This window comes from Phocoena sinus, chromosome 15 (genome assembly GCF_008692025.1).
Source record: "Phocoena sinus isolate mPhoSin1 chromosome 15, mPhoSin1.pri, whole genome shotgun sequence".
NCBI classification, from domain to species: Eukaryota; Metazoa; Chordata; class Mammalia; order Artiodactyla; family Phocoenidae; genus Phocoena; species Phocoena sinus.
The window spans coordinates 57067319-57093391 of NC_045777.1; the positions used below are offsets into that span (position 1 = coordinate 57067319).

The 26073-nt window shown below is 48.2% G+C and overlaps 1 protein-coding gene and 1 long non-coding RNA gene across 2 annotated transcripts in view; one reads left to right on the top strand and one right to left on the bottom strand.

Annotated features, from left to right (window-relative positions):
- The window catches only part of ABAT (4-aminobutyrate aminotransferase), a 92161-nt gene that overhangs the window by 52707 nt on the left and 13381 nt on the right, over positions 1 to 26073 (top strand). Inside the window, exons 2-10 of the mRNA XM_032604487.1 lie at positions 646 to 760; positions 5959 to 6056; positions 7791 to 7820; positions 9773 to 9890; positions 14508 to 14557; positions 22060 to 22140; positions 22755 to 22847; positions 23335 to 23397; positions 25836 to 25899. Coding sequence (XP_032460378.1) covers positions 691 to 760; positions 5959 to 6056; positions 7791 to 7820; positions 9773 to 9890; positions 14508 to 14557; positions 22060 to 22140; positions 22755 to 22847; positions 23335 to 23397; positions 25836 to 25899 — 667 coding nt within the window. The 5' untranslated portion in view covers positions 646 to 690. The remainder of the gene's footprint in view (positions 1 to 645; positions 761 to 5958; positions 6057 to 7790; positions 7821 to 9772; positions 9891 to 14507; positions 14558 to 22059; positions 22141 to 22754; positions 22848 to 23334; positions 23398 to 25835; positions 25900 to 26073) is intronic.
- LOC116739785 lies at positions 654 to 10001 on the bottom strand. Its single transcript, XR_004345705.1, has 4 exons — positions 9827 to 10001; positions 4080 to 4211; positions 904 to 1071; positions 654 to 794 (listed from the first exon to the last, which is right to left on the bottom strand). It is a non-coding gene; the product is annotated as an uncharacterized LOC116739785 (long non-coding RNA).

The following is a 26073-nucleotide window of genomic DNA, read 5'->3' on the forward strand; positions in this document are numbered from 1 at the left end:
GCAGGGGACACGGGTTCAATCCCTGGTCCGGGAAGATCCCACATGCCGCGGAGCAACTAAGCCCATGCGCCACAACTACTGAGCCTGCGCTCTTGAGCCCGTGAGCCACAACTACTGAGCCTGTGTGCCACAACTACTGAAGCCTGCATGACTAGAGCCCGTGCTCCGCAACAAGAGAAAACACCGCAATGAGAAGCCCGCGCACCAAAACAAAGAGTAGCCCCTGCTCACCACAACTAGAGAAAGGCCACACGCAGCAATGACCCAACGCAGCCAAAAGTAAATAAAATAAATTTATTTTTAAAAAAAGTTTAGGGCTTCTCTGGTGGCGCAGTGGTTGAGAGTCTGCCTGCCGATGCAGGGGACACGGGTTCGTGTCCCGGTCCGGGAAGATCACACATGCCGCGGAGTGGCTGGGCCCGTGAGCCATGGCCGCTGAGCCTGTGCGTCCGGAGAGGCCACAACAGTGAGAGGCCCGCATACCACCAAAAAAAAAAAAAAAAAAAAGTTTATATTCTGTATAAAAGCAAAGGATTTCATATTAGAAGAACCTCCACTGTGTGGGGAAATTGTGGGGAGTGGGATACTTGGCCAGCAAGGGTGTGGTCTTGGTTGGTGTGACTCTGTGCTTCTGTTTTCTTTCAGGGCAGGAGCGTGTGACAGGGGTCTCTGTTGCCGGTGGAGGTGACCATGGCCTCCATGTTGCTCACCCGGCGGCTGGCCTGCAGCTTCCAGCACAACTACCGCCTGCTGGTGCCCGGTAAGCCGTAGGGAGGTCTCGGCAAGAACTGGCCCTAATGGAAGACACAATCCAGACTAGGGATTTGGGGTCTGAAAAAGTCCTTGGGGATAAAGGGATCCACTGTCCCACCCACCCCCATAAAACTGTCCCCATCGCCACACCTTCCATCTCCACCATGTGTTCCTGTCCCCGGGTGGACAGCTCTGCAGTGGTCAGGGAGCTGATCCATCCTGGAGCCACTCTGCTGGCAGGGAGGTGGTGGTACCAGCAGCCAGAAGGGCCCAGCTGGCTGCATAGGGATTGCTGGAGAAAACATGTAGCTGGGTTTACTGCGGAGAAACAAGAAAACGACAAGTCCTTGTAATTCACCTGAAAGCTTCAAGGGCACTGGGTGGGAGGCCCCATCCCAGGAATGTCCACCCCACCCTCTCCCTCACCTCCATTCACCCTGCACCTAACCGGCTAATGTCTCCTTCTTATTGTCAGTCCTGTCTGCCTTCTGAAGACAAATTGTTTGCCGAGGCCTTGATTTGCATGTTGAATGTTGCAGGTGTTTATATCCTGAGTGCGATAAAAAGCAGGAATGTTCTCTCCTCTCCCACAGGTTTTATTTTTAAATAAACATTTTCTTTTGGAATATTTTAGGTATGCAGAGAAATTGCAGAGGCAGTACAAAGAGATCCCATATGCTCCTCACCTAGTTTTCCCCAGTGTTAGCATCTTACATCACCAGGATGCATTTGTCGCAACTGAGGAACTGACCTTGGTACGTTGCTCTGAACCAAACTGAGACTCAGAGAGGTTATGTAAGTTTCCCAGAGTCTCAGAGCCTGCCAGTGACTGAGCCAGGCTTTGAGCCGAGCCAGGTTGCTCCAGGACCCACACCCTTAACTACATATTAATTATCTATTGTGATATAACAAATACCTGCAAACTTAAGAGGTTAAAATAATGCATGTTTATTATCTCACAGTTTTTGTGGATTATGAATCCAAGGCTTGGCTGGATGCTCTGGGTCCAGGTCTCTCATGAGGCACGGTTGAGCTGGTACCAGGGCTGTGGTCCTGTGTGAAGCTTCACCGGGGGAGCCGGGGATCCACCCTCAAGCTCAGTCACGTGGCTGTGGCTGGATTCAGTGCCACGTGGATGCCTTCATGCAGCAGCTCACAACACGGCAGCTGCTTCCTCAGGGTGAGGGAGAGAAGTGGGTGCCCAAGTGGGGAGCCACAGGCTGCTCCCACCCTCCCTGTGTTCAGATGCTTCCGTGCAGTGCCTCCACCCACTGGATCACTGCAAAGCCATTAAGCATGCTGATAGTTCGTGGCCTGAGACAGTGTTCCCAATGGCATCGTGCAAAGCGTTTGTAATCTTATATCAGCAAGTAGAGCACAGAGACCCGGAGACCAGACAGCAGAATGGTTCTCTCTGGGTGGTGAAATTAGACGTGTTTGTTTTTTCAGTGTTGCTTACTGATATTTTCCTTGTTAAGAGTAAGTGGGGTGGACAGTTGAGGGGAGGGATAAGGTATGTTGTTTTGTTTTTAAACAAAAGCAAACAACTCCAGTTGAACGTGACCTTGATTTTGGCCGGGCTCACATACAGAACCCTTGCTATTTGGGAAAATGACATTCATTTATTGCTCTCAGTAAAAGACTAAGAGGACGTTAAAAACATTGGATGGCTGCTTTTACAGTTTGGAGTTAAAAAATGACTCTGTGGATTGGCATGGCCACAGAGGGCTGGGCTGGATTTACCCGCTATGCCCGGTCTTGTGCGTCAGGGCACAGCCCTGCCTTCTGGGCGTGCTGCTTTATTCATGAATGAAAATGCTGGGTCATTCAATATTAATGCAAACATTTTTTGGCTTCCTTGTACTTTTGATAGTAATTTGCCTCTGGGGGAAGTGAGTCGTTTTGCTGCAAACGTTTCATTTGAAAGACCCCCACTAGATGAAACGGAAGATATAGCAGTTACATTCACAGTATCTGGGAAAGGAGAGGTCCAGCGGACAGATTTCCAGCTTAGCCACTCAACAGACGTGTGACTTTGGGCAAATTAATTGACCTTTCTGAGCTTTAGTGTCTTCTTTAACATGAGAATCATAATAACGTTTACCACCTAGGGGGTTGTGAGCATTACGTGCGGTAATCCATGTAAATTGCTCAGAATAATGCCTGCTATGTTCACCATTAGTGCTCAGTAAATGGACATCTACTCATGCAACTTGGTATAAGCGATCCCAGAAAAGGCTTCCTTGACAATTTAAATCTTGTTCTTTTTTTTTGTGTGTGGTTTATGGCATTATATATCATCAAGAGAAAATTTATCGTATTGGTATTTGGTTATTTTCCTCTACAAAAAATCAAAATTGAGATATAGTGGGAAAAGCACAAGTATTCTGGATTTTTTTTTTTTTTTTTTGCGGTATGCGGGCCTCTCACTGCTGTGGCCTCTCCCGTTGCGGAGCACAGGCTCCGGACGTGCAGGCTTAGCGGCCACGGCTCACGGGCCCAGCCTGTCCGCGGCATGTGGGATCCTCCCGGACCGGGGCACGAACCCGTGTTCCCCGCATCGGCAGGCGGGCTCAACCACTGCGCCACCAGGGAAACCCAAGTATTCTGGATTTAGATTCTGGCCTTGCAACTCACTAGCTATGTGACCTCAGGAAAGTTGCTTAACCTCTCTGATCCTCATCTGTAAAATGGGGACAACATCATCTCACAAAAAGGTTGTGGATTAATTAAAACAAGAGGTGAGCGTTTGCCTAGGTAGGGCCTGCCTAGGACAACGTAGGGACTGAATCTGTGTTAGCTTCCCCATCTTCCTTTTTCCGATAGCACAGTTGCCAAAAAACTCACCAGACTCTGATTTTTCAGGATTTCTGCCCAGAGGTTTTGGCCCTCTTCCATCCACATCCACAAGTCTTCCTACAAAGACTTGGCACATGGTAGGAACCAGTGCAGTTCTTGATCCAGACCCATCCGCCTTGCACCTGGCCATGGCCTCCCCACCTCATGCCCCATTGATCTCTGCTCCCAGTGGAAGGATCCTCTCCCTCTATCCACTGCCTCTCCTCGCTCCTACCCCAACCCCACCTCCCAGTCCTGTTTACTCATGGTCTTGGCATCCTCATAACTGTGACTCCACATGACCCCACACGCTCCCTGTCATCAGGATTCTTTCAGCTGCAGGTCCCACTGCTAACTCCCTCCATTCCTGGTATTCCCGCTTTCCAACCCCCAAGAAGTCTGATTCCTACAATGCGACGTCAAGACATTTTCTGGAGAAAGGAAGGGAGGACTTGTGTATCCTCATGAGAGGACAACTTACTACTTACAAATTTTTCACTTTCCTCCTTCGCTGGAGACAAAGCAAGACCAGCACTGGTTAAGAGCTCTTTTTATCCAAATAGGCATCCCTGTTGAATGCAGGTCTAGTTGGACTCAGTCTTGACCAGTAACCCTGAGCTCTGGAAGAGAGAAAGAGTTTACAGTTTTCTTAAAAGTCATCAGTGTGTTCCATGACCTTTAACTCTCTGCTAATGGAATAAATGGGAATTCCCTTTTCATTGTAAGATCAAACGAAAGATAATAAAAGCTGGTACCTTCATGCCTCAAAATAAGGGTAGTTTTGGATTTTAACTGGATTTTACGTTCAAAGGGCTACACTTTATTGCATAATTAATTCAGAAACCTTCTTTGATATTCAAAGCAATTATGAAAAATTAAGAATGAATTTAAATATGTTTTCTAATATCATGGCTTTTTATAGTTTGGCAAGTTGTGTGTGTGTGTGTGTGTGTGTGTGTGTGAGACACAGAGAGAGAGAGAAAACAGAGAAAGATGCTAGCATGTTTTAGTGTTAGTTTCCTTTCCTATGTAATGCAAACAATAACAACCTACCCCTCAGGGTTGTGGAAAGATAAAATAAGATCACACATATGATTTATACGAAGCATCTAGAGATTCCCTAGTTTGATGCAAGTATGGCAACCACCAAATATGTGCCAGGAAGATGAAAGATGAACAGGGACATTAAAAGGATTTCTAGGGGTTACTGATTATAAATCATTACACACTTATCTTGGATTCCGCACAGCCATCTTTTGCTTAGCGATCAGTGAGGCTTGGAATTGAAACTACCCTTCATTTCAACAAGATGCTGAGCTAAAAAGCTCTGTGAGGTTAGCCTGGGAACTCAAGTTTATTTAACCCTCTACAAGTTTATTACTATGCAAAAAATGTGAAATCAGTTTCAAGCAAATGACTTGTGCCCCAAATATTTTTTAACCAAAAAAATCTGTAAGTGAGGACCACCTGAATTTAGACATTTGATTATTCTCTCCTGGATGATTTTTGATTGATGCAACTAGGGGCACAACTCCCGAGTGGGTGCTACTGGCATCTAGTGGGTGGAGGCCAGGGAGGCTGCTAAACATCCTACAGTGCCCAGGGCAATCTCCCACAGCAGAGAACGATACAGCCCACGATGTCAATAGGCCCGAGGCTGAGAAACTCAGGTCTATATATACATATGGATATAGATTAAAGTTTTTACAAAATTTGGATAATTTTTATTATGGATACATAATATTGCCAGTATTCCGCTGTCTGTGAAATGGTAGAATATGGCATATTCTATTCAGCAACTCTCCATTGTTGGACATTTATGTTGTTTCCTCTTTGTTGTTGTTAGAAACAATACTATGACAAATATTTTTTGTGTGTTTTTGGTTTTTTTCTTTTTTCTTTTGGCCTCCCTGTGCTGTATGCGGGATCTTAGTTCCTCGACCAGGGATCAAACCCATGGCCCCTGCAGTGGAAGCATGCAGTATTAACCACTGGACCGCCAGGGAAGTCCCAATATTTTTAACCTATATCTTTGTGCACTGGTCCCGTTATTTTCTTGGGATGAATCCTAAACACTGAGATTGTTCACTCGAAAGGAATAGGAAGCTGGCATCAGCTTATCCTCACACCAGCAGGACGTGAGCATGCCTTCTTGCTTACAGCTTCACTGGCACCGGGCTTTCCCGTTTCTTTAAATCCTCAGGGTTCTTGTGGTGCCCACGTGGCCACACTCAGAGTTCTGGGGCAGTCTGGCGGGGATGGGGCTGAGGTACTGGCACTGCCTCTGTTAGGGACATTGGGTGTTATAAGGGCAGGAGTCTCACATCTGCTGTCCCCAGGGGTTCTCACCATCTTTGTTTACTGCAGGATCCAGACACATCAGTCAGGCCGCAGCCAAAGTCGACATTGAATTTGATTATGATGGGCCTTTGATGAAGACGGAAGTCCCAGGGCCTAGATCTCTGGTGAGTTGAGCACAGCTGAATGGTGTGTTTCAGAAAAGAGCAAAAAGTGTCCATGGGGCAAGAACACAGCCAAGCTGGGGGCCCCGTATCCTTAGCTGCTTTCAGAGAGTTCACCATTAGAGATCCCGAACCTTAAACCAAGCCATTCCTTCGTAAGAAGCCAAAGAATTCTTCTCAGAGGAGATGTATCAGTTGTCTATTGCCACAATAATGCTGTGTAACAAACAGTCACAAAACCTCAGCAGCATACAAGTTGCTCATGCATCCAGGGTTAACTGGCATTTGGGTAGGCAGCTCTCTTGGGCTCATCTACATGCCTGAGGGACGATTGGCTAGGCTTGTCTTGGGTCACTGTGGTGACTTGGCTCTGCTTTGTGCATCTCTTATGCTCCAGCCAGCCAGGCTGAGCTTGTTCTCACAGTGATCCAAGAGGAGAGCTTGCTATAGGTCTCTTGAGCTAGGCTCCACACTGGCCCACCATCATTTCCACTTCACTCCGTTGGCCAAAGCAAGTTACATGGCTTGCTTTGAGTCCAGAGTCAGGGGCTGGGGCACAGCATTCCAACAACAGTGAAGGAACATGACGATGTGATATGGCACAGGGCATGTATAGCACATGCCCCACTGAGCTTGATCTTAAAGGGCCACGAGGAGGAACTGGATGAAGGAGTGCATTCTGTTCTAGGCAAGGGGAATGGTGTACAGAGAAGCCCTCAGGGTGACAGTACAGGGTGTATGAGAGTAGCTCTGAATCCCTGGAGTTGATGTTAGCCTGTGAGATGGAAGAGACACAGGTGAGCGAGAGGTGTTGCTGCTTCTCCTCAAAGAAGCTACAAAACCTGCATACAACACAATTTGGAAGGCTGGTTAACCTTGATTCTGTGTTGTTATGTGCAATACTGTTTCTAATGTTTGCACCTAAAATATAACAGTGTAAACCTTTTTAATACAAATTTATTTTCTTTGCATATTTTGCAGATTTTATCCACAGTGTCCTTTTTTTTAAGTCAAAAGCTGTCTCTTTTGTCATTGAAACTATTTAATAAATACAGAAATCTTTGTACCGATGTAAATGATTGTAGTTATTTTGCATAGTCTTTTGCTGACAAAAGACTTTTTTCATGCATATTTCTATTGGGGAGGGGTGGATTTTAATTTAATAATCATAAAATACTTGGAATAAATTTCATATTCTTGTCATGAATATTATTTTGTATTTTTACGTGGAAATACATAGTTTTATGACACTAATTGCTGAAGTTTACTTTATGTTGACTTGTTTTTAAAGAAGAAATCCTTGTAATAGTAAAACCACTAGTTTTGTAATTCCCAGTTTCTATGTGGAATTGTACAAGTGGGGTGTTCAGATTATAATTATAAGTGGTTCTTTGATGTGCAAATTTCTATTTTCAGTTAATTTTATTTTCCTAATGGGGTGTTAAAGCCTTTTTTTACCCCTTAATAAAAAGAGAGCCCATGCTTTTCTGGACATTAGATAAATATCTTCAGCTTAAATTTTTTTGTTAAATAGTTTATTTGACTGTAATCTTTGAAGTATCTAAACCTCCAGCCTGTCTGTTGTACTGGTAATTTAATTGGCAGGAATTGTTTCCTGCCAACTAATTCTATTAAGCAATTTAAAAATATTTATAATATTGGGAAAACATGAAAGATTTTAAGCTGCTCTGGCAAGCATGTGTCCTTGCTCTAATGCTTTTCTCTTCTCTCCTGCAGGAGTTAATGAAACAGCTGAATGTAATTCAGGTGAGTGGGGATGAAATAACAATCCTTCCATTGCTTCTTTGTTACAGTTTCACCAAAGGAGGCAAATACTTAATCTGTGCTGGCTCTTTTTTTAAAACATGCAGCTGACTTTTTTTTTTTTTTTTTTTTTTTTTTGCGGTATGTGGGCCTCTCACTCTTGTGGCCTCTCCCGTTGCCGAGCCCAGGCTCCGGACGCGCAGGCTCAACGGCCGTGGCTCACGGGCCCAGCCGCTCTGCGGCATGTGGGATCTTCCCGGACCGGGGCACAAACCGGTGTCCCCTGCATCGGCAGGCGGACTCTCAACCACTGCGCCACCAGGGAAGCCCATGCAGCTGACTTTTGATGTAAACATTTTTTTTCTAATTTCCCTTGTGATTTCTTCTTTGACTCATTGGTTATTTGTGTGTTGTGTAATTTCCACATTTCGGTGAACTTCCCAAACTTCTTTCTTTTTAAATTTTATTTATTTATTTGTTTGTTTATGGATGCATTGGGTCTTTATTGCTGTGTGTGGGCTTTAGTTGCAGCGAGCGGGGGCTATGCTTCTTTGCAGTGCACAGGCCTCTCATTGCAGTGGCTTCTCTTGTTGGGGAGCACGGGCTCTAGTCATGTGGGCTTCAGTAGTTGTGGCACGCAGGCTCTAGACTGCAGGCTCAGTAGTTGTGGTGCACAGGATTAATTGCTCCGCGGCATGTGGGATCTTCCCGGACCAGGGCTCGAACCTGTGTCCCCTGCGTTGGCAGGCAGATTCTTAACCACTGCGTCACCGGGGAAGCCCCCCAAACTTCTTTCTGTTATCGATTTCTAATCTCATCTCATTCTGTTGGGGCTGGAAACTTATTTTGAGTAATTTCAATCCTTTGAAATTTATTGAGCCTTTTTTATGGCCTAGCATATCGTCTATTCTGGAAAATGTTCCACATGCGCTTGAGAGGGACATGTACCCTACCGTTGTTGGGTGGGGTGTTCCATGCATGTTTGTGAGATCTATTGATCTGGAGCGTATTCACGTTAATCTTCTGCCTGTTTGTTCAATCCATTGCTGGCAACCAGGTACCGAAGTCTCCAACTAGTCTTAGAGAATTATTTTTCCCTTCAATTCTGTTGGGTTTTGCTTCATGTATTTTGGGGCTGTGTTATCGAGTGCTTATATGTTTATAGTCGTCTTAGTGGATGGACCCTTTTGTCATTATAAAATGCCTCTCTTTACCTCTAGGAACATTTTGTTTGTTTTACAGTCAATTTTGTCTGATATTAGTAGACACCATTGCATCTTTCTTATGACTGCTGTGAGAATCATATATCTTTTCCCATATTTTTACTTTCAACCTCATTTGTATTCTTGAATCTAAAGTATGTCTCATGTAGACAGCATATAACTGAATCTTTTTATCCAGCCTGATGGTTTCTGATTTTTTTTGTTGAATTGCTTAATCCAGGCACAGTTAATGTTATTATTGGTGTAGTTGTATTTACAGCTAATGTTTTATTTTTTGTTCTCTCTCTGTCTCATGTCTTTTTTGTTCCTCTCTTCATTTTCTACTAATTTTTTGTACATAAAGTGAATATCTTCTAGTGTACCATTTTCATCTCTTTCATAATCACTATATATTTTTTAGTTTTCTTAGGCCTTAAGGCTTACTATATACATTTTAACTTTTCAGAATCTTCTTCAGAGTTATATCTCAATCTTTTTTGTTGTGATATATAAAACACATACAGAAAAAAATCATAAAATACAAATCCACAGCCTAATAAGCAACTATAAAGCAAATCACCCATGTAATTACCAGCAGGGCAAAAAATCCAACACTGCCAGCACCCACAGATACCATCCATGTGTCCATAAATGGGCAGGACATGGCTTACTTCATCAATTCAAGCTTAATCCTGAAAGACTGAGGGTCTAAAGAATTGCAGTGAGCCTGATCCAGTCTCTCCTTTCCCCAAGAATGCAGAAGCTGTGCACTTTTTCTGCAATTACGAAGAGAGCCGAGGCAATTACCTGGTGGACGTGGATGGCAACCGGATGTTGGATCTTTATTCCCAGATCTCCTCTGTCCCCATAGGTAAGAGCTGGAAAATCAGTCCCTGAATGTAGCCTCTGTCTCTGTGTAGTTGTGGCTCTCCAGACTTCCGCCACTCCTTCCAAGATGTGCGTCCTTGTGTGCAGCCAGACACTTCCCTCAAGGGCAGAGAAAAGGAACAAGTCATTCGTAGGATGACTTTTCATGTCTTTTCTCATTTACTCCTCCCCCAAACTCTACAAGTGTGGATCTGGGTACATATGCCCATTTTGTAGGTAGATGAGCAAAGCTTGGAGAGGAAGCGTAGGTAGAATGTGAGCCCATGTCCAATGTCAGCAGTCTTAGGATTCCTGGAAGAAGATCCTGAGGCAGGGATTTGGTGCAAGTGGTTAACTGAGGGAGAGCTCTTGGGAGAATGGGCAGGGATGGAGAGAGCAGAGGGCAGGGGGAAATTAAGAAGGATGAGGTCTCAACCAGAGACCAGCCACGGCCTGATTCCACGGGGGTCTCTGAAGCGTGCATTGCACCCCAGAGTCGGTCCCAGACCAAGGCAAAGAGGCTGGCCTTTTGGTACCCCTGGGCCAGTCGGTCCTTGCCCATCGGCTGCCAGAGGGAAGGACTTGTGTCGTCTCTTGGGCGAAGCAGCTTCCATTCACCAGGGGCAATTTTCCAGAGAAGGAAGCAGCTGGAGCCATTAGCAGCACTGCCCCCGCCCCCCGCCAACACACACACACAGAGCAGCTGGGAGAGGGGTGGCTTGCCCAGGAAAAGTGACCTGGAGGGGCACCAGTAGCCTCTGCCTTACCAGGCTCCCCTCCTGGCCATCCAGAGCAAGGCTGTGCAGCTGCAGGAGGGCATGGCAGACGGGACAGACAGGGCTGATTGGCACGTGCAGGTGGCTGCTGTTTGTAGCTCGGATGGTCGATGTTCCTTGGGTCGATGGATTACCCATGGCATCCGCTGGTTTGTAGGCTGAGCGTCGGATGAAACCTGTCCCTTAGTGGATGATGGCAGACATCCTGGGCTCCCCATCAACAGCTCCCCACCCCCCTCCAAGCCCCTGCACTCAGCTGCCTGGGGTCTTTCCCCTGAGACCCCCCTTTTGGTCCCCATGCCTATTCTGCTTTCCCCCTGCCCAGTCCCTTGAACCTATTTATTTCCCATTAAGATGAGATTCTATGGGAAAAGAATCTTAAAAAAAAAAAAAGGGAATGGATATATGTATATGTATAACTGATTCACTTTGCTGGACACCTGAAACTAACACAACATTGTAAATCAGCTATACTCCCATAGGGAACTTCCCTGGCAGTCCAATGGTTAAGACTCCACGCTTCCACTGCAGGGGTGCAGGTTCGATCCCTGGTTGGGGAACTAAGATCCCACATGCTGCGCACTGCGGCCAGAAAATAAAAAATAAAAAGAATCATACCAAAAAAAAAAAAGCTATACTTTTTTTTCCAATAACAATTTAAAAAAAAAAAAGAGATTTGGGGAATTCCCTGGTGGTCCAGTTGTTAAGACTCAGCACTTTCACTATGGAGGCCCGGGTTCGATCCTGCTTGGGGAACTAAGATCCCGCAAGCTGCACGGTGAGGCCAAATTAAAAAAAAAAAAAAAGGATGCGAGTCAACCGTTGGCAGATGACCCATTGTTTGGGGGAAGTTCATCATTCAGAGATCCCTTGGCCTCTGAAGGCGATTTGGAGTCCAAGATTTACAAAACCCTCTCTCCATATCCTGTTGGAGTGAACGGGATAAGATCTCGAGTTTTCCTGGGACTGTGGGCCAGTCTCTTCCCAGCTAACCTCTGCATCCTTCACACCACCCCCCACCACAACCACCCGGGGCTCCTTCTGCTTCAATCCCCAGCCAGCCAGCATTTCTATGGGGGCGTGGGAGGATCAGGCTAGCAGTAGCTGTTAAAAGACCAGAAGTTCTAAAAAATTCTCTCTCTGTCCACCTTTTTTCCCACATCTGTAGTCATTGAGATGATTTTTTTTTTTTTTTTTTTTGCGGTACGCGGGCCTCTCACTGTTGTGGCCTCTCCCGTTGCGGAGCACAGGCTCCGGACGCGCAGGCTCAGCAGCCATGGCTCACGGGCCCAGCCTGTCCGCGGCATGTGGGATCTTCCCGGACCGGGGCACGACCACGCGTCCCCTGCATCGGCAGGCGGACTCTCAACCACTGTGCCACCAGGGAAGCCCGAGATGATTTTTTTTTTTTTTTGCTGTACGCGGGCCTCTCACTGTTGTGGCCTCTCGCGTTGCGGAGCACAGGCTCCAGACGCGCAGGCTCAGCCACTTTGAGGCATGTGGGATCTTCCCGGACCGGGGCACGAACCCGTGTCCCCTGCATCGGCAGGCAGACTCTCAACCACTGTGCCACCAGGGAAGCCCCCGAGATGATATTTTTAAACTAATAATTATTGAGAAATTACTGTCTGCCTGGCATAGTGCCTTCCATGTTATCTCAGGTAATCCCTAAGACCGTCCTATACCATCGGGTCTTTAACTATCACTTCCAGTTTATTGATAGGGAGCCAGGTTTCAAGGGGTTGCAGCTTCCCCCAGCTGTCCAGGGAGCCCAGGATTTGAACCAATGACTCTGCCTCTCAAGCTGACTTCTGTAATAGCAGCCTCCCAGACAGCCGCCCCTGCCCTGCAGTGCGGGGGCCCATGGCATCAAAAGCCCAGGCATGGGATTTCCTGATCAGAGGGCCAGCTCTGCTTTCATCTCTCCTTCTGAAGCCAATAGGAAATGCTGCATCTGTGGCTTAATTTGATTCCCTGAAACTGCCTTATCTACTGAGGCAGAAAAGTCATAAATACCCAGGCAGCGTGATAAAGAGTCACAGCTGGAAGACCTCTAGCCAAAGGTCAGTTGGAAAAGCCCCACAGAGTGTTCCTTCCTTGAGTACTGAGCACTCCCCAGCCTTGGTCCCGGCACAGCTGTGAGTGGGGCGGGGAGGGGTGGTGGAGAGGCAGAGGAACAATGTTAATTACTCTCTCCCTTGGTCCCCACATCACTGCCCCAACCCACGCTCCCTGCATCCCGCAGAGTGAAGCCACAGGCTTTTCAAATCTGTTCACTCTTTGATTCCGTCAGGAGAGAGTCTCCCCTGGGTGATGCTGGGTCTTTAACACCTGAATCTACACTTGTTAATCTCTTGTTATGGAGGAGATCAGGCCCCAGGTTCAGAGCCTTGGGCAGCTTTCTTACCCTAGTGATAGAAAGTGTCCGTTCAAAAGTAAATCTTTTTTTTTTTTTTGGCTTCTCTGCAAAGCTTGCGGGGATCTCAGTTCCTGGACCAGGGATCAAACCGAGCCATGGAAGCAAAACCCTGGAATCCTACCCATTAGGCCATGAGGGAAATCCCAAAGTAAATCTCTTTAAATTAAAAAGTTAATTGGTTTAAAGAAAGTAGGTGCAAAATATGCATGATAAAAAAAAAATGTGATACTTGAAGACTGGGGGTTTTTCTCCAAAGTCTGCTTCCTGCTCCAAGAGTCACTGATGTCTTTTCTGATCTAGCCTGTGTTACTGTATCTTCACATTGTTCCATCATTCAACCAATATCTATCGGGCTGAACACTTGGCATCTGCCTTTGAGGGTCCTGCATCTGGTCTCCTGACTTCAGTGCCTCCTACAAACTTGGCCTTCCTGCGCAAGTTGTTGCCAGGATTAGCAATAAGGAACAGAAAGCCCCCTGCACGCAGATGCTCAGTAAATGGCAGTAAAGGCTCTGCAGAGCCCAGGACATCTGGCTCCAGTGCTGTGTGGGCCTGTCTTACTCTTCCCTCCTCTATAATATCCCATTTTATCGAGCATCTACTATGTGCAAGAGACTTTGTGTTCATTATTGCTAATCCTGGCAACAACTGATCTGCTGTTGATGGACGTTAGGTTGCTTTCAAGCCTGCAGATGTTGGCGAGTCACCATGAAGATAGGTATACACAGGTTTTTTGGGTTTTGTCTTTTTTGCCATGCCACCTGCGGCATGTGGGCTCTGAGTTCCTTGGGCAGGGATCAAACCCACATCCCCTGCAGTGGAAGCACAGAGTCTTAACCACTAGACCCCAAGGGAAGTCCCTACATGGGTTTTTATTCACGTGTAGGATAAATTCGTAGAAGAACAATTTTGCGGAATCAAAGGGCATCCTTGGCCTTGTCGCAGGGTGGCAGGCCCAGGCTGGACATGAGCAAATGTGTTCAGGCAGCACCGGTTGTGCGGGTTGCAGAGTGCAGCCAGCATTCTTCCCTCCCTCAGTCCCTGACCGAATGCCTGTTGAGATTTGACTCAAGCGGTGGACACCAGCGGGGAAGGCAAGGACCACGTTTGCAATTCGTCACGCAGACCTGGGGAACCCTCCCAACCCTGGTCCCGAGTTAGCTTTAACCTTCATTTCACTGTCTGTCTAGTCCAGTGTGTCTCCCACCTGAACATCAGAGTCATCCAGAGGACTAGTGGAAGATTTGGGGGCCTCACCCTGAGTGATTCTGAGTCAGGGGAATCTGGGCTGGGTCCCAGGAATGGGCCTTTGTGTGTAAAGAGAGTTGCAGGGTTGGAAGGGAAGGGAGGGGGCAGGCAATGGGCGGGAGGGGCATGGGACCCCCGGATCCGATGCTGGTCTCTAACCATATCTTCCTCTCCCCAGGTTACAACCATCCTGCTCTCATGAAACTCATCCAACAGCCTCAAAATGTGGTGAGTCCCCGGGTTATGCAGTGTTCACAGAGATTCAGAGGATCACTGGGGCAGCCTTTGGAAATAGTCCATCCCTTCAGTCATTCCTTAAATATTTATTGAGCACATACTATGCGCTAAACGCTTGGTACGCCTTGGGTGAGCAAAAACACAACGCCCTGCTCCCATGGAGGCAGCCAGTTAGCCACACACATAAGTAGAGAATTGCAAACATACTAAGTGCTACAGACCGAGGCAGTCAGTGTTATGTGGGCATAAAACAGTGATAATGATAATAATGAACAATTGTTACGAGCATAATATGTGCAAACACTGTGGCTGGCACTTCACAGATTGAATATTGCCAAGTCTATGAGGCAGCTACTGTTGTTATCCCTGTTTTACAGAGGAGGGAACTGAGGCACAGAGAGGTTAAGTATTTGTCCAAGGTCACACAGCTAGAGGAGGTGCTGGGAATAAAACCCACAGGAGCTGGGCTTTTTGGGGATGGAGGGGCCGGGGGTCAGGGGAGAGTGGTCCCTGCAGGGAGAGGAGGGTGGGAGGGAGAGGAGCAGAGAGCTTCAGGAACAAAAGAGGACAGCACAGCCGGAGCAGAGAGGGCCAGGAAGGACCCAAGTCTGACTGGAGTGGCAGGCAGGGGGCAGGTGACACACAGTTTCTCATCCTCGGCACTGTTAACATTTGGAGCCAGATTCTTCTCTGTTGTGGGTGCCGTTGGTGATTGATGACACTGGCTGTAACACACATGGAGACATGCCTCCGTGCTGAGTGTACCGTTGAATGAATTCTCCCTTGTAACCCAGTGTTTCCCAACTTTCTTTTTTCAATTATCACTCCCTTAAGGAGCCTCTTTAGACATTAGTTTCCTGTTGCTGCCATCACAAACTACCGCCAGCCTAGGGGTTTAAAACATCACGCATTTATGGTTTCACAGATCTTGTGGGTCCGGAGTCTGGCCGGCTCAGCTGAGTGCTCTGCTTTGGGGCTCACGAAGCTGAGGTCAGCTCTCAGCTGCAAGCTCTGGGGGAGGATCCGCTTTGGGGCTCGGGCAGGTCGTTGGCAGAGTTTGTTTCACGTGGTCCTTCCATTGTCAAGCCAGCAACGGCTGGTCCAATCCCTCTCTCTGCCGCTGCCCTTAGCAAAGGGCTTGTGTGGTTGCACGAAGCTCATCCAGAAAATCCAGAACAGTCTCCTTTCTGAACTGAATACGAAGCTTCCTTACGTCTGCAAAGTTCCCTCTGCCGTGTGATACTGGGTTGACCAAAAAGTTCATTGCGATTTTCCCAGAAAATCCCGAACGAACTCTTTGGCCAAGCCAATATATTCACAGTCCCGGGGATGGAATGAGGGTTGGGACATCTTCTTGGGGCATCTTCATAATTGTGCCTACAACACACCTATGGTGTGTGGTATATATGTATACGATGTGGTACATACGTAGATAATAAGCACCATAGAGATGTCTGTGCTTTCTACATCACAAGGGTAAGATGCTTTTCACCCCCACTGAATTCAACATGCCCTGACCCAGTTCCTATTCCCCCAGACCAAATTAGGCCGACCACTCCCCTTACTTCTAACGGCACATGAGTAGAATTGTACCGGCTGTGCCCTTTATCACGTCTGGCTTATTTCACTCAAAATCCATCTGAAGATGCATCCTTGGTAGCCGCAGAGGATCCATCCTCCTGGCTCTAATCATTCCCTTGTGGGAACGCGCTGCAGTTAACATCCTACCTACCGCTGATGAGCATCTGGGTCGCTTGCTACTGTGAACCTTCCAGTGTGTCTTTCGATGGCACATTCACGCGTCCCATGATACAAGGCCAGTCCGTCTCTGGCCATAGTGAGCGCACACGGTTGACCTCAGCAGATCCCGCCAGACAGTTTTCCAAACTCGGGTGGGAATTCTTCTCCATCCAGCAGTGTGAGAGCTCTGGCCACTCCCCACCCTCCCGGGCATTGCCTGTCATTGGGGCTTTCATTTTTCTCAGGTGTGACATACGTGTCCACACATGACAAAGAGTGTGATTCCTAGACGGAAATCAAAGAAAAGCAGGGGGACTGAGAGCCCGACCACGTCAGGAACCGACTATCCAGTCTTAAACGTTTTCCCTTGAATCTGAACAGCAGAAGATAATAGGAAAGAACTCGGGTCCTCTTTACCTGTGGGTGTGCCTGCCTGGGAGGGGCCTGGACGTGGTTCTCGCCTCCAATTAGTTGACAAGTCTAGGGGCTGCTCCAGCAGAAGCCGCGTCCTCCGGAGGGTGTCTGGCGAGGCCCGTTGGTGGCTCCAGGCGTGTGTTTACATTCAGAGCCCCGCTTTGTTTTGAAACGTTCTGCGGATCCCAGATGCCTTAGCAGTTGGTGCTAAAAAACTATGTCAACAAACACACCAGACACATTTGCAGTGTCAGCTGCCTCCGGAGGCACAGTTGCCCAGCAGCACGTGACTTCCAGGCCCAGGGATTCTGATTTCGGGGGATGCCCTGCCCCCACCCATCCTGCCCGGAACCTGGGCCTGGATGCCACCCCCCATCCTCCCTTCTCCCACCCAGTCCTGGGCCTGTCCTGGCTCTGCCCCCAACTTCCACTTGGAGTTTCCTCAACAGCCCCTCTTCATCACTCCCTCCCACCTCCACGTCCATTCTCACCTCCTCCAAACCACCCTCCAAGCTGCGCTGTGCCTGGAACCCTCTCCTGGTACCTACTGCCTTCAGGATGCATCCCAGCTCCTCCACAGCAAGTGTAAAGCCCTTTGTGATCTGGCTTCTGCTTCTTCAGCCTCACTTCTTGACATCTGTTTCCTTACTGTTGGATGGAGTGCCTACTATGTGCTGGGCACTGTCCTTGGTGCTGGATTTGATGGCGAGATCACAGTCTAGATTACAGTCCAGAACAGTCTAGACCACAGTCTGGATCACAGATTAGATCCGTCTAGATCACCATCTAGACCGTAGTCTGGATCATGGTCTAGATCACAGTCTGTGCTGACGTCCTGCAGAGGGCACGGGGACCGGCACAACCTTAGAGAAGTGACAGCTGACCGCCACAGGCTCAGCAGAGTATATCTGGGGCATCAGACCAGACGACCGTTGATTGACATCTTGGGTCTTCCAAACTCTTAGCGGGAAATGCGCTCAGGTGGTGGTCAAGGTATTTTACCTGTCCTGGGCAGGCTTCTGCCAAGTCATTGAAGTTCTGAGAAGGGCTTATCAACCCTTTTGTACCCCAACACATCATCCATTATTCATGTGCCGTGTCACCTGGATCCAATATCTAGGTTCCAGTTAGAACTTCTTATGTCACCAGGGCCATCTCATTACATTGCCCACAGGTTACACAATAATTATTGGGCATTGCACATGCCCCATCATTGCAATGTGTGATGAGTGCCGACTGACATCCGTGGCACCTTGGCTAGGCTGGCTGGAGGGCAGCTGGCCTGGTCAGCTGAGACATCAGTGTGACCTCCAGGCCTTTTCACCTGCTTAATTCTGTCCTTCAAGACTGAGCTCCTGCCTCATCTGTATGTTGTGTTTTCCCACTGGCTCCTTCTGAGCACCCAAGAAGGGATCCTCATTTTTGCAAATGAGGACTCTAAAGACCAGAGAGGTTAAGTGACTTGCCTCAGGTTGCACAGCCACTTAAACCAAAGCTCATTCTCTTCCCGCTACAGCAGGTCTGATGGCGAGGATTCTAGAAACCTGTCCTCAATTGATTCTGCTACCCAAAGTCCCAGGTATCTTCTGTTCTTCATGAATATCACACTTTGCCAAACAGGAGTACCACCTCCACATCTTCCCTGGGCCCAGATAGGCAGTCACGCTGCCAGCCCGGCCATCCCCTCTGTGAGCTGCTTGCCCTGCTGCCAGTGATGGCAGTTCGCCTCCACCCTGATCTCGTGCTATGCTTGATTTCTTTGGAGCCCCATTAATACCTTGAAGCCAAAACAAAAGGCCCCTCGGCAGCCCCCACAGGCCACCCAAGGTCTCTGGGCTGTGCCAAGTAAACTCAGGTCCAGCACTGACATTTTCGGGTGGAGACTGCTTGCGGCGTCTGGCAGAGGGTGGGATCTGAAGTCAGCAAACCTGGGTTTGAGTCATGGTTCTGCCCCTTCCCGTCTGTGTGACTTGAGGCAGGATGCTTGACCTCTCTGGGCCTCAGTTTCCCCAGCTCTACAATGAAAATGGTTAACTCCCTCCACCGCTTATCCTAGACCCACCTGGCTGGTCACAAAGAAGAAGAGGCAACAGAGGTATGAGCCTGCCATGAACTCTAGTGGGCCACGCCAAATCCCAATGCCACCAGAAGGATGAGTGCTGGGGCCTCCCTATCCTTGGGTTTCCTCCGATGGGGTGATGCCCCCATTTGGATTTGCACTGAGTTTATTACACCATTGAGTCCGAGAGAGAGAGGGGTGCCTGAGAAGTTCCCAAATCCCAGGCTCAATCAAACCTTCCATACTCTTTAATTCGATGTTTTTGTTTTTTTTTAAAATTAATTCATTTATTTATTTATATTTTTGGCTGTGTAGGGTCTTCGTTTCTGTGCGAGGGCTTTCTCTAGTTGCGGCGAGCGGGGGCCACTCTTCATCGCCGTGCACGGGCCTCTCACTGTCGTGGCCTCTCTTGTTGCGGAGCACAGGCTCCAGACACACAGGCTCAGTAGTTGTGGCTCACGGGCCCAGTCGCTCCATGGCATGTGGGACCTTCCCAGACCAGGGCTCGAACCCGTGTCCCCTGCATTGGCAGGCAGATTCTCAACCACTGCGCCACCAGGGAAGCCCTAATTCGATGTTTTTATTTTTATTATTTATTTGGCTGTGCCTCTTGGCTTGCGGGACCTTAGTTCCCTGACCAGGGATTGAACCTGCACCCTCGGCAGTGAAAGCGCCGAGTCCTAACCACTGGACCGCCAGGGAATTCCAGACTCAGTGTTTTTATTTTTGACTAATTTCAGATTTACAAGTTGTGAAGATAGTTCCCATCTACCTTTTACCCAGTTTCCCCCAAGGTTAACACCTCACCTCTCTACGGTACCCTTGTCAAAACTAAGAAATTAACATTGGTGCATTACCTACTACAGACTTTATTCAGATTTCCCCAGTTTTTCCGCTAGTGTCCATGATTTTGGTCCCCAGAATCCAATCCAGTACGCTGCATTGCATTTAGTACAATCCCTTTCTATTACCCAAATCCACTTCCTGATGACCTCATTGCTTGTCCATTGAGCAGACAGACCCCTCCCAGACTCTTCCCAAGCCTTCCAGGGGGCACTGGCTAGACCTGGAGGGACTGGACCACTCTATTCTTATCCCCATTTGCATTTCCATTTGTGTCTTTTCCATAATGGTGGACACGTGTCATCATTATACATTTATCAAAACCCATAGAAGGTACAACACTCAGTGAACCCTAAAGTAAAATTGTAACATTCTTTTTACACGACATTTTTCCGGCAATACAACATCACCTTCAGTTAATGCGCCTTCGTTTACTTAACCTAATGTTGGCATTTAGAGTGGTTCTCTTTTTTGTTGTAAATAACACTCCGTCTTTCCTGGGTATCAGAAGCGAGTGTCTGTTTAGCGTCAGGCTTGCATGGTTGATTTCCTTACAGAGGGAAATCCTTCTCTGGACGCACATCTATCAAAATGGTGCGGGCGGGGGGCGGGGGGGGGGAGGAATTTTTCTAACACTGCTTTTTCATATGCAGCTCATTCATTTATTAACCAGCTCCCTCATCAGATTGCTCTCCTGAGGCTCATTCTATTTAGAAATTGCAGAGCTACTGAAGCCTCTTTTTTTCCCCGTTTTTTTTTTTTTTAATTTAAGTGTAATTCACATGCAGTCAAATCCATCCTTTGCAGGTACAGTTCTGTGGGTTTCAACAAATGCATAATCTGGGAATTCCCTGGTGGTCTGGTGGTTAGGACTCCACGCTTCCACTGCAGGGGCCACAGGTTTGATCCCTGCTCGGGGAACTAAGATCCCACAAGCCACGCGGTGCAGCCAAAAAATAAATAAATAAAAATTTAAAAAATTTAAAAAGCGCATAATTGTACAGCCACTTTCAAAACCCGGACATTTGCACACCCATGTTCATACTGTTCACAGTAGCCCAAAGGTGGAAGCAACCTAAGTGTCCATCAGCAGATGAACAGATACAGGAAATGTGGCATATCCATACAGTGGAGTATTATTCAGCCTTAAAAAGGAAAGGAGAAAAAAAAAAAAAAAAGGAAAGAAAATCTGCCGTATGCTGTAACATCATGGATGAACCTAGAGGACGTTATGCTAAGTGAAATAAGCCAGTCGCAAAAGGACACATAATGTTTGATTCCACTTATTTGAGGTGGTTAGCGGCCTCAAAATCAGAGACAGGAAGTAGAATGCTGGTGGCCAGGGGCTGGAGGGAGGGGAGAATGGGGAGTCAGTGTTTAGTGGGGGCAGAGCTCCAGTTTTGTAAGATGAAAGAGTTCTGGAGGCGGATGGTGGTGATGGTTGCATAACGATATGAATATTCTTAACATTACTGAGAACTATATGCTTAGAAATGACTAAGATGGTAAATTTTATGTTACTTGTTTTTTAACCACAATCCAAAAAAATCCAGACACAGACCATTCATCTCCCCAAACATTCCCCTGAGCCCATGGGTAGTCGATCACACCCCAGCCCCTGACAGCCGTGAGCTGTTTTCTGTCCCCAAAGTTCTGCCTTTTCCAGAATGTCATAGGAAGGGAGCCCTGCAGTGGGTGACCCTCTGATTCCAGCTTCTTTCACTCGGCATCGTGACTCTGAGATTCTCCCGTGTTGTTAAGTGTGTGGGTAGATTGTTCCATTTCATTGCTGAGCAGTGTTCCATGGTGTGCATATACCACGGTCTATTTATCGTTTCCCCAGTGGAAGGACATTTGGGCTGTTTCCAATTCTTGGCAACTGAAGATAAAAACCACAACAAACCTTCATATCCATTCACATCTTTGTCTGACATATGCTGTCATTTTTCTCTTAGATAAGTACCTCGGAGCGAACTGCTGGGTCATAGGGTGTGTGTCTGTTTAACATTATAGGAAACTACCAACCTGGTTTCCAAAGTGGCCGCACCACGTGAATTCTCATTCACCAGCCATGAATGAGAATTCTCACCAGTAATTGTTATCGTCCATTTTTTGTTTTTCAATCATTCTGATTTTTTTTTTTTAAGATTACAGATTCAGAGGGAGGTGCAAAACATAGTACAAAGAGGTCCCGTGTATTTTCTATCCAGTTTCCCCCAATGGTAGCATCTTACCTAGTGATAGTGCAATATCCCAACCAAGAGATTGACACTTCGTTTTAAACCCAGAGCAATCCTAGTGGATTTCTCTAAAAACGCAGGGAAGTATTTATATCGTTCCCCACAGCATGGAACACATCCGCTCTGAAAAGCATCGCTGGTGGGTGGGAGCTGGGTCAGGTCGAGAAGTCACTGCTGGTCTCCTGGCTTTTTTGCAGAGCACATTCATCAACAGACCTGCCCTCGGGATCTTTCCTCCTGAGAACTTTGTGGAGAAGCTCCGGGAGTCCCTGCTCTCAGTGAGTCTGTGGGGACAGCTTGCCACCGTGAGAACCCACTTCTGCCCTTCACCGCGCTGGCCCGCAGCTCTGGTCTCCAGGAGGCTGGAGCAGCAGGGAAGGAAAGGACTGAGATCCATAATGATTAAGGATGGGATGTTTCTACTTCAGTCTTGCTCTTCGTGCTGTTTCTTTCATGAAGAGTCTTTTTAATTTTCCGTTGCAAGAAAAGCTGGGATCCTTGTGTGTGGGAAAAAGGGAACCTGGGGAAGTTAGTATTGATCCCACGACAGGGCCTTTGCCTGTGCCCTTCAGTCCTCCTTTGGGTTTCAGTTGCTACAAGGATTAGAGTCCTTCAGAACCCCGAATTCCCACCTGTAAAATGTGGGTGTCTCCGGGCAGAGGTTGCGTCAGGAGGGATGTCTGGGCTTTTCTTCGCCTTTTTTCCTCTCTGGCCTCCAGCCTGGGGCCTTTTGGGGCCTCTCGTCCACCCCCCCCAGTCAGACTGCCTCCGGGACTGCATCCCTGTTTCCCTCCCAGCCTCCCACAGCCTCCAGGGCCCAGTGTGCAGTCCCTGCAGAGGCCCCGCTCCAGCTGGGGGGGTGGGGAGCCCACAGCTGTTTCCCTCCCCACAGGTGGCTCCTAAAGGGATGTCCCAGCTCATCACGATGGCCTGCGGTTCCTGCTCCAATGAAAACGCCTTCAAGACCATCTTCATGTGGTACCGGGTGAGGTTTGGGGCTTGTATGCATGCAACGTGCACACACACACACACACACACACGCCCCCCAGCCCCCAGCCACACACTCAGCCCTTTTCCGACTGTTCATCCCAGCTGGCCAGAGTATTGGACATCAGTGGCCATGGTCGAAATCCAAGGAGGGCCACTGCCTGGACCGGGTTTTCCAAATATCCTGGCAGTGTGTAGTGTAAAACCTCCCCAGTGTCATTATACTGTGTTACCTGAAATAACATACCATCTCACAGATCTTCATTGTTGCCAATAGAATAGTAAAGCAACTTATTCATCCATTTATTTCATCACAAGGACAATGAATGGTCTCATGCTTCAGTCCATACGTGTAACATCGACGTGTATATGATCAGCTTTTGAGAAAGTATCCCCTCGTTGACTAGATGTTGGTTTGGGTGGAAAGTGGGAGCCCTTCCTGCCCCAGAGCGTCTCTGAGAGTTTGTTCTGTTCCATTTTATCAGAGCAAGGAAAGGGGCCAATCGGGTTTCTCCAAGGAGGAGCTGGAGACGTGCATGATCAACCAGGTGAGCCCAGCATCCCCTCCTCCTCATGCGTGGGGCCCTGTCCTCCTCAAGCAGGAGGGTGTCTTAGTTAGCGCAGGCTGCCATAACAAAAACCCTAGACAGGGTGGCCTAAGCAACAGACACGTATGATATATTTTTCTCACAGTCCTGGAGGCTGGAAGTCCAAGGTCAATGTGCTGGCCAATCCAGTTTCCCAGGGCAGGCTCTCTTCCTGGCTTGGGGATGTCCACCTTCTCACTGTGTTCTCCATCTATCTCAGGGAGAGGGAGCAGGCTCTCTGGTGTCCATTCCTATAAGGGCACTAATCCCATCACAGGGCCCCAACCACATGACCTCGTCCAACCCTAAGTACCACCCAAAGGCCCCATGTTCAGATACCATTATAGTGGGGGTTAGGGCTTCAATATATGAACTTGAGGGTGACTTAAACATTCAGTCCACAACAAGGGATCCCCAAGCATTCCAACCCCCTAGTCCATTCCCTTGGTTTCAAGGCCGGCCGAGTGGAAGTCTTCCGACTAGCACTCATCAGTTTCCCAGGACAGCTGCCTGTATTTGACCCGTCTAAAGTGGCATTTCATGTATTCTCTAGAATAATCCAGAATGTCAACACAAATGTATGTGCAAGGGTGTTCACCCGTTGGTGTTTAGATTGGCAACCACCCGTATATCCAGTAATGGGGAAAGATGGATTAAGAGTAGGGGTTCCAAGTGGAACCCCAGCAGTTCAGGGAGGCACCAAGGGGGCCAGTGTTGGGGTACAACGGTCGGGGGTGCACGGGGAAGACCAAGTAAGGCTCCAAGCTTCCCAGCCAGCTTCAATCAGAGCAGACCAGTCCTTCCCCTAAATCCCACTATGATTGAGGCAGAAGTGTATACCGCTTAAAAAAAGGGGTGGCGGGGGCGGGTGTTTGCAGATCGAGAGCCACTGAACTCAGTTACCCACTGTGTCCAAACACAAAGTTCTGCAGCCAGAATGATCACAAAGGGTTTCTCTTGGCCTGGAGACACGTGTGCTATAATTTAGTGAAAACAGTGGGATGTAAGTTGCATAGACACTGTGCTCTCAACCGTGTAAATCAGCATGGGGCACACCTCAGAGATACTGCGGGTTCGGTTCCAGATCACCCCGGTAAAGCAAATACCGCAATAAAGCGAGTCACACGATATTTTTTTTTTTTAGTTTCTCAGTGCATAGAAAAGTTATGTTTATACTATACTGTAGTCCATTAAATGTGCGATAGCCTTAACGTCTTAAAAAAAATGTACACACGTTAATTCAAAAATACTTCATTGCTGAAAAATGCTAACCATCATCTGAGCCTTCAGGGAGTTGTAGTAGCAACATCACAGATCACCGATCGCAGGTCACCATGACAAGCAGAATAATAACCCAGAAGTCGCAAATATCGTGAGAATTACCAAAATGTGACACAAGAGACACGAAGTGAGCAAATGCCTTTGGAAAATGGCTCCAGAAGCCTTGTCCCATGCAGGGTTGCCACAAACCTTCAATCTGTAAAAAAGTGCAACATCTGTGAAGTGCAGTAAAACAAGTTACGCCCTATATTATCACATTTGGAGACTAACAAAGGAATATGACAAGAGGGCATTCTGGGATTTGTGGGAAGAGGTCTTGGAGCTTTTCCCGGGGGTCTCAGGGACCCAGTGGAGATCAGCCAGCCTGAGAAAATGCCATACAACCTCCCAGAGACTCAGGGGCCCCCAAGGTGGCCTCTGCCGCGTCCCCAGCGGCTCCTGAGTCACTGGAGGCAGGTCTGATTCCCTGCCAGCTGGAGGGTCAAGAGGCAGTGCTGCTGTGCCATTCGCTTGGGGCTGGAAGAAGACTGGGGTTCATGAGTCCCTCCTGAGCTCAGGGGCAGCCCCGTGGGGAGAGGGAAAGCTGGGGGGTCCCACCCTCTCGCTCTGGCCCAGCAGACCTCGTCCAAAGCCTGGGCATGTCCTGTGTGGGGCCCAGCTCAACCTCAGGTCACAGGAGGCAGGTACCACCACCAGCACCTGGCCCATCTGTGGGCCGTGGGAGCAATCGGGGGTGGGGGGCAGGGGGACTGAGGCAGGGGAGTTTGAAAAGCCTGCGGACGCCTGCCAGTGATGGAAGGGAGAAAGATGGGTGGTAAGGGCCCAGGGCCAGCGTGCTCGCCCACCTTCAGGCTTGACCGAGAGAAATGGGCCCATGTGGTGCAGAACTTGTGAGAAGACAGAGGTTCAGGATATCTATTTCATGAAATCTCTTGATAAAAAACAAACAGAAAACACCACGTGTGGGCTGGATACAGACCTCTGGAGTCCAGTTTGTAACTTCTGCCTGAGCGGGGATCCCCGTTCTCCTGAGACTTTCGTACTCCTCGAGGTTCGTGGGGGCCACCATGTGGGTCCCCAGCTCACAACCCTGACTGACGGCTGTTTCTTGGTTCCAGGCCCCCGGGTGCCCCGACTACAGCATCCTCTCCTTCATGGGTGCCTTCCATGGGAGGACCATGGGTAAGGAGGGCCGTGAGATCCCAAGGTGGCAGGTAGAGTAATAATAACGGCAACAACAATAGTGACGGCTGCCTCTGATCTGGCACTGGCGGCTTCCACGTATTGTCTCATCGATTGCATGCCGTTCCCTGGAGACTGGGGATGGCTGTTGCCACTTTGCAGATGTGGAAACTG